We start from the raw sequence: 13,230 nt of genomic DNA on the forward strand, positions 1-13,230 counted from the left end.
AGTAGAAATAAGGTATCAATGTACTAAACATTCAAAAACTGAAGAATAATTTAGAACTACAGTGCTATCTACATTTTTGATAATACTATATTAGCACATTCCTTTACTTCTACACTTTTTAGATATTTTTGGAGATACTTTGGTTTATAAAATGACTCCTAAGATTTCAGCATCTCTATAAGTAAGGCCTTTAAATTTAAGGACCTAAAGCCTTTAGTAAGACTATTGATAGCTTATTTTAACATAAGTAAACAAGCTCAAACAAAAGGATATAACTTTTCTAAGATCAATGAGAAATTGGGAAAAATTTCTAAATTTTAACCACAGACTTACATGACCTTATGTGTTGTATAATCTCAAATTTCTTGACAGTCTATTACCCATTTCTCCTTTTAATAAATACTTTTTGACTGTCATAAAATTGAAACCTCCCTATTTATTTAAGAGAAGCTGAGTATGTAGCCTGTTGGCATTTTTCATCTACACATTATATGAAAATGTTCCAAAGGAGTTTATATACTCCAGCTTCATGTTCCATTCCATATCCTGCCTCCTTAATAGCTTAAACTTAAGTCAACTAACAGCTCCAACAATGTAAAGCAGAGAAGTATTATTAATTAACAAGAAAAGTAAACTTGGGTCTAGAGATGATTATTACTAAATCATCAATAAGAACAAATTTTAAGTTTTATATATTAGAAAGCTTCTGATTTTACCTTCCTATACGTGTGTCAGTTTTTATTTGGCATCAAAGTGAAAGGAGTTATCCACATAATTTCCCTAGTGCCCTGTCAGGGGTAATGTAATCTTACTGCTGCAAATCTGTTAGAACCCTTTGCTTTTCTTTTATACTATAACCAACACAAAAATGGCTTCCTAAGTGACATTAACTCCAAGCTCTGGGTGCCAAATGGAGTTAGCTCACCTGCCAATTATGTCTTGAAGTAGCAACTACAAGGAACATTGAAATAAGGTAGTTTATAAACCCAATCAGCCAGAGAAAAGGGCTTTATACCAGCAGGAAAGGGCAAGTAATCTCTTTCCTCAAGTTAAATTGACCTGGTTGTTGTGCCTGCTAATCAATCCTACATACATAGTTCCCAGGCAGGAAACTATTTCATTTGTCATTTATTGAAGGAGGCTCCTCCTGGCTGGGTTCCAAGTCAGCAGGAACTCACAAATCTCTCTCCCGGAACTGTGTGTCCTGGTTCAGGCTTGTTCTGAAGGGAATCAGATCCTGTGGCTAAGTAATCAGTACGCTAAACAATCAAGGAGACCAGAGGCTTATCAAGGCAAAGTTGTGACGGCCTACACTTAGCTCTTCATTTTCCAAATGAGCCAACAATATCCAATATGACAAGAATGTAGTACAAAGAGCAAGGTTCTTCCTCCCAGAGGTTCAGAAAAAGGAGAAATCAGTTATCTAGAAAAATTTTCAGGAAAAGTTAGAGCTTAATTTAAGGGGAGTTTTGGAGAATTGGTTGGATTTAGATAAATATACAGGTACAGGAGAGTACATCAGGCTGGGAAAGTGGCATTAACTAGTATATGGAAGAGGAAATGTGAATGTTAAGTTGTGAGACAATGAGTAATCTGGCAGGAACAAAAATGTACGTTAAGAAAAACAGAAGACATGGCATTAAGTTCCTAGCTATAAAACCTCGAAGGTGAACTCAGGGGTCAAGACCAGACATGGGTAGACTACTAGATGAATTTTCTATGCTGAAAGGACTTTTTGGTTATGATGATTTAACTTTTTGGAGGTGTTAATTAATCCATCTTCATTAATTCACTCCTTCAATTCCAGAGACCAAGAGGACTGCGGGGATCCATACCCTCCCTCTGTCTCTGGTTTGTTGTGGCACAAAGTGACAGACTAAGTTTGTGAATAGAGACACAGTTGGGTATGACCTAAGGGAACAGTCCACAGACAGGCAGCAAGAAAACAATGGATGGTTGTGAGGAAGAGTGGTGTAGAGTTTCTCTATTCACGAATACTTTCTCCCATATTTCAGTTATTACGAATAAGTAGAGTGAACAGTCCTAAGTCCCAAAACATCAACCTAACTCCTTATCTTCCAATCATTTTGATTAATTTGTTCCTTAAGTCTTTTCCAGTTTCCAAAAAATCCCTTATAAAATGCAAATACCCCCAGAAATGAGCTACGGCTTAAATTTCAGTTAACACTTTAATATTTAATAGTTAAAACAGCTTCAGTGTTCTAGGAAACATTAGAATATTGCTATGGCTTGAATGTGTTCCCCAAAGTTCATGTGTTGGAAACTTAATCCCCAATGTAATAGTGTTGAAAGATAGGACCTTTAAGAGGTGATTAGTCATGACTCTCATGAATGGATTAATGTTGTTATCATGAGAGCAGGTTCATTATAAAAGTGAGTTCGGCCCTCTCTGGTTGTCTCTCACTTGCCCTCTCTTGCCCCTCTGCCTTCTGCCATGGGATGACACATCAAGAAGGCCCTCACCAGATGCGGGCCCCTTGACCTTGGACTTCCCAGTCTCCAGAACTGTAAGAAATAAATCTCTGTTCATTACAAATTATCCAGACTCAGGTATTCTGTTACAGCAATGCAAAATGGACTAAGACAAATACATTCTTCCCCAAAAAAGATTCTATCATCAAATATATTTGATAAACACAGTATAGCTTCCTCTAATAATTCACAAGGCATATTAGCATTGTAAAGGCACTGAGAAGTAAAATTAAAAAAAGTATTTTCACATCTCTTTAACCACCAAACCCAGTTTTCCCCAAAGAATACATACTAATATATTTTAAGAAATGAGTATTCCACAGAGCACAGTTTGACAACATAAAATTAAAAACAAATCAATAATTAAATAATAGGGCACAGAAAAGCCCATTGGGATGGGGTGCATTAAGAAGGATGGAAGAATCTGGAAAGCAAAGACGGATCTTTTCCACTTTATAATTTTGTTCAAAAACATCATCTCATTTGTTACAGGCTCCTGGTGACAGACCCTAGAGTAAGAGGGTATGATCTACTCTGTAATTATTTGTCCCTTTCTCAACAATATTAACCTCAGGCCCATTTCTAGAACATTGTGAGTTCTCTGTATTGCTCATTCCCACACTGTGACTAAAAGTAGAATGAAGCAGAAAGCTAATTACACCACAGAATTAAGTCTCTCCGATTATGTAGAGTAGTTAGGAGTTGGGAATGAAAGAACTTGGCTGACCATCTTTAATAAATGATCATTTTTATGCTACTGATATCAAATGCAACTTAACTTACCAGCTCTGTAATTCAGCAAAAGCTTGTTTCATTTTCTTAATGGAAGCATCCATCTCTTCTTTAACTACAACTCGATACCGCGCAAGAGACACTGTGCAGCGCTGGAGGTCTTTTACAGATTTTTCAATATTGGAACCTTGGGAAAAAAACCCAAGGATTAATTAAGAAAAGGTACATAGGTGACTTGAAAGTTGGATATGAACACCTAAGGCAAATGTCACGTGGACTAAGGATGTTTTCTAAATGACCACTCTCTCTAACAAAAAAACTGATGTTTTCATAGATTTTTGAAAAAATAAGTATCCTGGTCAAGAATTGGATTTATCCTCCTATCTTAAACAACTAACCACATGCACATACTGACAAAATACACAAAACAATGGTCAGCCAGTGGACAGCAGGGAGTACTTTTCCCCTGAGAAAACAGAAGCAAATGAAGTGAGGTCTATGATTGCCCCAACTTACTGCCTCAAGAGAGCTTCCAGGCTGCAGTGCAGGGAGGAGAAATCCTTAACTGAGCCTGGTAGTCTCTCTGATTTGAGGGGGCAGAGTTGAGAATTCAGGGAGGCCATGGTGGCTAGAATTGTCAGGGGAGAGTACTAGCGAGGAGAGAGCTACACAGAGATCTACAGAGGATTCTGAGTATTGATCAGTGCACGAGTGTGAAGAAACTACTCCAAGACAGGAAAAAGAACAGGTGGAAAGCAGCAGGCGGAACAATCACCAGAGATTACCCAGGCCAGGAATAGTTTGTGTTCACACCAGCCAGACTGAGAAAACCTCACAATACATGTGGTACCAGGCAGAATACTTGGAAAGATACTGCCTCAGTAATGAGGCAAAATTACCCCGGACTAAAGGCTGCTCTAGTCCCATCTAACAATGCTTAAAAGCAAGCCTCAAACTGTTTCCACATAACCAAGTCCCAGAAAAAAATCACAAGGATATTTAAAGAAATCCAAAAATATTGAGCAATCAACAAAGCAAAATCCACATCTCGCATCCAATAAAAAATTATCAGGCATACAAAGATGCAGAAAAATATAACTTACAATGAAGAGAAAAATCAATCAACAGAAACAGATGAAGTGACACAGATGATAGAATTAAGAAGGTAAGGTCATCAAACAGCTATTATGATTAGATACCATAGGTTCAAGAACGTAGAGGAAAGCACATAAGCATGTTAAAGAAAGACATGAAAGATATTTTAAAAGACCCCAATTGAACTTCTAGAGATGTAAAAAGCAATGTCTGAGACAAAAAATACACTGGATGCAATTAAACGCAGACTAGAAACAGTTTAAAAATGGATTAATACATTTGAAGACAGCAATTGTTGAAACTACCCAAAATGAAACTACACAGAGAGAAAAAAGACTTCAAAAATGGCTCATGCCTGTAATCCCAGTGCTTTGGGAGGCTGAGGCAGGAGGATCGCTTGAGGCCAGGAGTTCAAGACCAGCCTGGGCAACATAGCCAGACCTCATCTCTACAAAAAATAAAAAATAGAATATAATTTACCATGTGGACATGGCAAAATTAAAAAGTTCTCTCTCTATAGTGCAGTTTGAAGCATTGTATATGAGGAAGCCAGCTTTGTACAAAAAGATGAAATACACTTACCTACCCAAGACATTTTAACCAGTTTCTAAGAATTTTATTAATCTTTCTATATTTACTAATGCCAAAGTTATACACACAGCAGACTGTCAGAATCATGAATCTAAAAAGTTTAAAACTGTGCCAAGATACAGTTTCATTTTTTTATTTAAATTCTTCCTCATCTCAACTTGATTTTAGAACCTACCGAAAAGCTTTCAAGCCTTGTGCCTATATACCTTCTTTTATTTCTGCTTGACCAGATAGTCTCAGACTTGCTGTTCTGCAGCAAGCTGAGGGCTACCAGAAAAATGAAGGAGAACTAATTAAAATTTAGTTCATGTGGAATAAATAATTCCATAAAGAGCTACTGATTACAAATGTCCTTTACATTTCTGTGCTTCATTTGTTCAATGGAATGGACCAGTATGCTTAGATGTATGAAACTCAGAAGGGCTACTATCTCTGTTTGTTTAATTATTGGCTGTTTATTTAAATGATTATTGTAGTATAAAAAAAAAAGGCAAAGCAAAGACCTACCACCAGTCAATGCTAAGTACTTACTTAAGAGGAAATGATCTTATCTAAAGCTAGAGTCTGCCAGACATCAGTAAGTTGTGAAGAGGAGTGAAAATATTTCTTTAAAATGTCATCTCAGAGATGGAAAAGCTTTTTACTTGTTGAGTCAACCAGGAGATAAAAATGAAGGAAACAGCACAAAAACGTTGCAATAAAGCAAATAAAAGAAACAAGTTAATATTAGCAGATAAGTCATCCTGGCAGTAGAATTTGACTTTAATTCACAGAAAGGGTCCCTGTCATTGTAAGAAGACTGTACAGCATTTAAACTATTATCAGGCTCCAGCAGAATACACAGAGGTAGGGGAAGGGCTGGGTAGTCACTGCCTGGAAAACATAAAAAGTATTACTAGATGCCCTTCTGAAACCTTTTCTAAGAGAACAAAGAGATAATTTGCCTTCTTTAGCCAAAAACACAGATTTTTCGTTCTCTCTCACAGGTGGGTCTCTCACTTACCTAACTTTTTATTGGTGGAGGAGAAAGGAACATCTTCCATCCCTAGATTTGAAAACTGAGGTGCTGCAGTAGGCCTTGAGAGAGATTTGGCAGCATTCCTGGATTGTTGAGAATTCTGAATAGAATGCATAGTCCAAGACTTGGCCCCAAAATCAGAGACACCATTCTCCAGCATCGATCCTGTCCAAGAAAGAGGACAGTATTTTAGAGCACAATTTAGGGGTAAATCAATCAAGCAATCTTAAGTACACAAAGAAAACAGGTAAAAATGTTTTAGGCAAAAACATGCCTCTTAAAAGGTTGTGAACAAAATCAACTCACAAAATAAAACAAAGATCAGAATCAGCCGGTTGTGGCTATCAGTAGCTTCTGGCTTAGCCCCAAGTGGCATGTGAATGAAGAAGAGGAGTCTGTGGTTAACACATCTTTTGATAGGGAGCTCATTCCTACAGCTTAGTGGCTTCCCTGTAGCTTGGTAGCTGCTTTGTAGCTCCCACTCAAGGAAATAAAGAGTCAGCATCACAACCTTATGCTAGTTTCCATAAGTTATATTGAGAAAAAAGAAAAATTTAAAAAGCTTTAGGTAATAGAAAGGACAAAGAGTTAGGCAATGAGAGGAAAGCTAGCTCAGAAAAAAAATGGAAGCCACTGACTATGATTGGTTTGTCTGAGGTCAATATAGGTGCAGTGTTTCTCAGTCTGTGGGTGTGTGTGTGTGTGTGTGTGTGTGTGTGAACTAACCAATAAAAGAACATCTAAAAAGCACAGCCTAATTCTTACATTGACATTACATTTATAAAGCCAGAGGCAGCGGGGCAAGGGGAATTAGATTAACAAATAAGTTTTTTTTTTTTGAGACAAAGTCTCACTCTGTTGCCCGGGCTAGAGTGCCATGGTGTTAGCCCAGCTCACAACAACCTGAATTTCCTGGGCTCAAGTCATACTCCTGCCTCAGCCTTCCAAGTAGCTGGGACTATAGGCGCACACCACCATGCCTGGCTAAGTTTTTCTATTTTTAGTAGAGACAGGGTCTCCCTGTTGTGCTCAGGCTGGTTTCAAACTCTTGACCTCAAGTGATTCTCCCACCTCGGCCTCCCAGAGTACTAGGATTACAGGCGTGAGCCACTGCGCCCAGCCATAAGTAATTTTTAAAAAGAGATATTCCCAGCATCTTCCCAACCCTCAACAAAATGGTTAACAAACAAAGAAATATATAAAATATGTGAATTTACAACTAACACTAATCTTAACTCTTTACCAGAAAGAAAATGTGAGACTATAACAACCAATAGTTGGCCGGGCGTGGTGGCTCACGCCTGTAATCCTAGCACTCTGGGAGGCCGAGGCGGGTGGATTGTTCGAGGTCAGTAGTTCGAGACCAGCCTCAGCAAGAGCCAGACCCCGTCTCTACTAAAAATAGAAAGAAATTATCTGGCCAACTAAAATATATATATGGAAAAAATTAGCCAGGCATGGTGGCACATGCCTGTAGTCCCAGCTGCTGGGGAGGCTGAGGCAGTAGGATCGCTTAAGCCCAGGAGTTTGAGGTTGCTGTGAGCTAAGCTGACACCACGGCACTCACTCTAGCCCGGGCAACACAGCGAGACTCTGTCTCAAAAAATAAATAAATAAATAAATAAAAACCAATAGTCTAGTTCTTGTGAAAACTGCGATTATAGTTATCATCATATATTCTTCATTGTGCTGGGTATTAGATTAATAATAGCAACATCATCATCTCATCATCATTTTTCTTAATATTATTTATATATTCATTTATTTTTGAGACAGGGTCTCTGTTACCCAGGCTGGAGTGCAGTGGCATGATTATAGCTCACTGTTACCTCGAACTCCTAGCCTTAAGTTATCCTCCCATCTGGGCCTCCCAAAGTGCTGTGATTACAAGCATGAGCCACTATACCTGGCCTACAATTTTTTTAAAAAAAAACTTAAAAGTCATCTTTTGTAGTCTCTTAAGGTACTCCTCTACTATTAAGTTAGATTTCCACAAGACTGATCTAGACTAGGGTTAAAATATGAGAAAATGGAAGAATTATATTTTTCTAGGCCTTTGATAATAAATGTGGCTCTTTCACCCAAAAGGTAATAAAAACTAAAAAGTAAAAGATCAACTAGATTTAATTTATTGATCACATTCTCAACCAGGAGGCTCCTGTCTTTTTCAACTGAATGCACCTTTTCAAAAACCTGTTAATAAACTCACCTGTTCTATCCAGCATATCTGATGTGGCAGACTCAGGATCCTCCAGTTCTCTGGCATCTATTGAAAGTGTCTCCAAACCTTCACTGAGTGAGTCCACAGACTCATTATCATTGATGGCACCATTGACATGGTAACCATTAACACCACCTTTCTCTGAGGAAGGCACAGACTGTTCCTCTTGAATGGAAACTGACTTGCTGGAATCTGGGATACTGTTACTTGCTTCTGCTGCAGGTTTTGGTTTGCTCTTCTTCTTTTTGTTCTAAGGGTATTAAAGATTTGAAAAAAAGGAAAGAAAAAGAAGACCCCCCCCACCCCCAAAATCCAGATAGGTAACTCTAGCTACCCAAAGGTAACCCATGTTACCAATTTCTCATATGTTCTTCCATTTAACGCATTTTTGTGTATGTTGAACTATTGCCTAAAATAAAATTTTACTATATAAAATCCTATACTTTGGATAAACTCAAACACATAAATATAAAACATTTCTTCATGGCAAAACCTACCTTAAGCAAAATCAAAAGATAAATTACAAAATATGAAAAAATATGTGCAACTTATATTCAAACAAAGAGCTAGAAATATACAGAGTTCTAACAAAAAATAAAACAATCCATAGAAAACAACGTTAGAAGCTATAAATATATAAAATGAAGTGCAATCTCAGTCTAATAAGAGATATAAATTATCATTTTTTATTTATTAGACTAGCAAAGGTCAAAAAGTATGATAATAAGATTGTAGGGTTGACAGGGTTGAGAGTATAGAGAAACAGGCATTCTCGTATATTACTTGTGGGAGTGTAAAGTGATACTCTCTATGGCAATCTAGCAATACTTATCAAAATTACACATGCATGTACCCTTTGCCCAGCAATTCTACTTCTAGAAATCTATTCTAGGCAAGACTAACACATGTGCAAAATTACACACACACACACACACACACACACACACACACATACACACACAAAGGCTATTTATTACAGTATTGTTATTAAAATCAAAGGATTAGAAACAACTCAAATGTCGATCAATAGGGACTGGTTAAATAAGTTATGGTACGTCTAAACAATAGGATAACTATACATAAAAAACAATAAGAAAGCTCTTTATATATTATTAAGACATGGAATAAGCTCCAAGATATGCTGCATGGAAAAAAAGCAGGCAATGAGAACATACATTCTTATTTGCTTATATGTGTATAAAATATCTTAGAAGATATATAAGAAATTGATAATAGACTGTTTGCCTTGTGTGTGGGGAACCAAATGGCTGGGGCAAAGGGATGGGGTAAAGATGTTTCAGTGTATTAACTCTTGTATCTTTGAATTTTGAGCAATGGGAATGTATTATCTATGTAAACAATAAAATTAAATAAAAAAGTACTTTATCTTTTGTTTTGTGAACCCACAGCTCCACTGGCAATTCTTAATTCTATTCCTAAGGCTAGAATGATACAACTCAATCAATTTTTCCCCAAGTCCTTTCTGTGGCCCTCTCCTGCAAGAGCACTACTGAATTCTAGACACGATTTTCTCGTCCACACAGCTCTCAACTTTCTTTCTCTTAAATACTTTCTCCCATGTAAATTGGCTAAGTTTTCACATTATTGTCCCATGTATGTAATAACTATGCCAGTAACTGCCCATAGTCACATCCTATTGGACTAATCCCAAAAGTTAACTGGACTGAATGAGGACATTTGGGAGTACCAAAATAAAGCCATTTTTCTTTCTCCATATTTTAAGAAATCTGCATATCTCTAACACACATACTTTTCCAGCTTCATGCATACCTTATATCATTAATAACTTATAATCCTGGGCCAATAAATTAAGAAACTGTTGTTTCCCAGAACACTCACAGCTATCTATGTAGGTTGAAAGCAGTGGAAAGAAGTTAAACAAACATTCAAAGCTGCAGGCATGAAGAGCTTCAGGAGAATCTGTAGTAGTATAATACTAGGTACCCCTTGGAAAAAATTCTGAAGGGTCACTCAGGCCAAGCCTGGTTTGGTCAAGACCTGAAAGAACTCCTAATAAAGTGGTATAAGAGTTATCAAGAAAACATTTCAGAACTCCAGCACTAACCTAATACAGAAAAAGAATACCCCAAACAGATTTCATAGAGATACTTGATTCAATCCATACTTCAAGCATTTCCTTAAGAGCGTACATTTAAGGTATAGAGCTGTGGGAAGAATTTTGAGACAAACTTTTCCTTTGGGAAAAGCATTTGGTTTTAAGTGGATAAGGAAAACAGAATGAGAACTAATATTAGGTACTTGTATTTATTAGTATTATTTTCCTGTTTTAGAGATAAGAAACTAAGGCACACAAAGGTTAAACGATATTCCCAGGTCACAAAGGCAGTATACAGTAGAACAGCATAGAAATCCAGTTCTGACTGAATCCACAGCCCAAGTGCCTTCTACCTCCTCAAACTGAAATATCAGAGCCCTTTGCAAAGCACCTAATAGAGAAACAAAGGCCCTCTTTAGGCCTTTGCTAATTAATATCAGGAACTACAGTCCAGTTGTCTGACCTAAAACTCTGAACTGTTTTATTATAACTTATCTAATATGAATACGGTTGAAAACCACTCAATTAGATCACTATCTCTGGAGGAGCTCTACTTTGATTTGTTCTCTTTTTCACTCCTGTCCAATAGCCCCTCAGCAAATGCACTATGGCATGGCAAAGTCATTCTTTTTCCTGCCTTAAATCACATGGAGGGGACTGTGTGGCACTCAGTGAGACACAGCTGTGGTTCCATGTCAAAGAAGATGTGTTTTTAACCCAGGTAAACTGAAGATGTGTATGTAAACTTTTGCTTTCAAATATTTTTGCAGAGCCTAAATTTTTTGAAATAATATAAACATCAATATCATGCTTTTAATTCATTTTTACCTTTTTCTTGCCTGTTACAGTCCATTCTTTGAGTACTTCACTGGCACTACCTGTAAGAGAAAATCAATCATAGATTTTCTCTCCTACCACACACAAGCAGGAATTAGTGTTCCCCCATTTTGTAATTGCTGGAGAATTTCCAAAGCTCCTAATGAGAAAAGTTAAGAATCAAGTGTCTGAAGTAATGTAATGGGATAATCATTTCTGCTTCCCTTTTGGAATATCTGCCTATTTAGATACCTCTTCTCCATGTAATTTCCTCAGTAAGTTCTTCCAAGAAGAAACTAACATAGTCTGGCCTTTCTGAAGATTCTTTTATCTATACATCTTAGACCAAATACAAAGATGACTGGTTTTAGCCAAAATGGGCCATCACCTCCCCTCCAGGTTACATATCACATTGGCTACATTGTTTTGGAGACAGCTGCACAATTATCTTAGACCCAAAGATTAACATTATAAAGAAAATATAATGAAGACAATGAAAAACCTTACAGTATTTGTACCTGTTTATCCTATACTGGCAAATTCAGGAAAATGTAAACAGGGAGACCCAATCTGATGTTGCCATTCAATGATATAATTGCTAGTGGTAAAGTTTTTCTCAAATGAGTTATGTGGAAAGAAGCTTGTAAAACATTCTTCAACTCTACAGAACTATTAAGCCCTCCATTCTTCTATATGTTAGATAAGGAAACTCAAACCCACACATTTGAGTCACTTGCCAGAGCCAAACTAGTGAATGATACTAGAGTCCGGAAGAGAATGCTGAGTCCTTGAATTTGTCATCTGTTGCTGGGCCACTGAATCATTACTTTGATATTAAGAATCTCTTAAATTCTTATTCAACCCAAACCCAATCAAGTTCCTTATACCACTGGCCACACGATTTCTTTTTAAATACCCTTAGAGAACATTTTGAGTAAAATGATGGTGTTTCTCAGCTTGTCTCTTATTCCATATATCATATAGCTTATGAGTGAATTGCTTATAGTATTGAAAGAGGTTATCTTACGTTTTTAAAATGTCATGGTATGGTATGTTATCATGGGGTCTGCTATATTATCTATGAAGAATTGGATGGTTGAATGTTATAAAAGTCTGAAGCAAATTCTATTTGAACAAATATAAACTTAAAAAAAAACTGAGCTAGGATTACCTTCCATGAATGCTTGTACTGTTTTGTCCACACAATTATCAAAGTGCTGCAAAACCAGGATGATTTCATTGTTGCTTTTATTGGGAACTATTGCACGCACTGCATTTATCTGGAAAAGATGACAGGGTCATTTAATTCTAACATCTGTAGGTCACTAGGCAGCTGAGGCCTATTACAGAGAATAACAGAAAGAGTGACATTTCATTTTTAACAATATTTATCACTCTATAGTGTCAGTGAGAATACCTACAACCATCTCACTGGGAATGATTAATAGATGAGTGATAACAACATACAAAAAATTAATTTCAAAAAGAAAAGCAGAACATTTCTAAAAATAGAATGTATGTACTAGATTTTATATCAAGAAAGGGTAGTTTAATTTAGTTATTCAGGTACTAATTTAGCACCAACATTCACTCATTTTTAGCATACTATAAGAAAGGTGGAAAGTTTAACAAACCACCAATATTAACTACTTAGATTTTTGTATATCATTTTCCAAAATATTTTTGCTTTATATCATTTAATTGTATACAAACTTTATAAAAATAATTTATATAAATAATTTAAATTATTATAAACCATTTCAGGAACACAAAAAATAATGGACACCCACTACATGACACCCTGTTTACTAAAACAAAACAAAATGAGTGAAGCCCCATGAATGCCTAGTAAATCCCATTTCCCTTCTCTCTCCACAGATTTCTACCCTGAATTTGGTACTATTTCAATACATGCTTTTGCATTTTTATGATGCCTGTATGTATCCATAGGTAATATACATTATTATTTTACATTACATATAAATATTATATCATATTTGTTTATCTTCAATTTGCTTTTTTTAGTTAGCATTGTTTTTTTCCATGTTGATAAATACATCTCTTATTCATTTATTTTAACTTCCACATAGTATTTCCATTGTATGATATACCAAATTTATTCATTCCACTGATGGACATTTACTTTGTTTCCAGTGTTTGGCTATTAGGAACAATGCTGTAATCAAC

The 13,230-nt window shown here is 36.4% G+C and overlaps 1 protein-coding gene across 3 annotated transcripts in view; it reads right to left on the minus strand.

Annotated features, from left to right (window-relative positions):
* Positions 1–13,230, minus strand: part of SPATS2 (spermatogenesis associated serine rich 2) — a 102,381-nt gene that overhangs the window by 17,726 nt on the left and 71,425 nt on the right. For all 3 annotated transcript variants that reach the window (XM_045554998.1, XM_045554999.1, XM_045555000.1), the window contains 5 exons: positions 12,215–12,323; positions 11,056–11,105; positions 8,139–8,400; positions 5,915–6,094; positions 3,277–3,412 (listed from right to left, as the gene is read on the minus strand). In XM_045554998.1, the coding sequence (XP_045410954.1) occupies positions 3,277–3,412; positions 5,915–6,094; positions 8,139–8,400; positions 11,056–11,105; positions 12,215–12,323 (737 nt within the window). The remainder of the gene's footprint in view (positions 1–3,276; positions 3,413–5,914; positions 6,095–8,138; positions 8,401–11,055; positions 11,106–12,214; positions 12,324–13,230) is intronic.

The sequence above is a fragment of the Lemur catta genome, chromosome 6, assembly GCF_020740605.2.
Source record: "Lemur catta isolate mLemCat1 chromosome 6, mLemCat1.pri, whole genome shotgun sequence".
Classification (NCBI taxonomy): Eukaryota; Metazoa; Chordata; class Mammalia; order Primates; family Lemuridae; genus Lemur; species Lemur catta.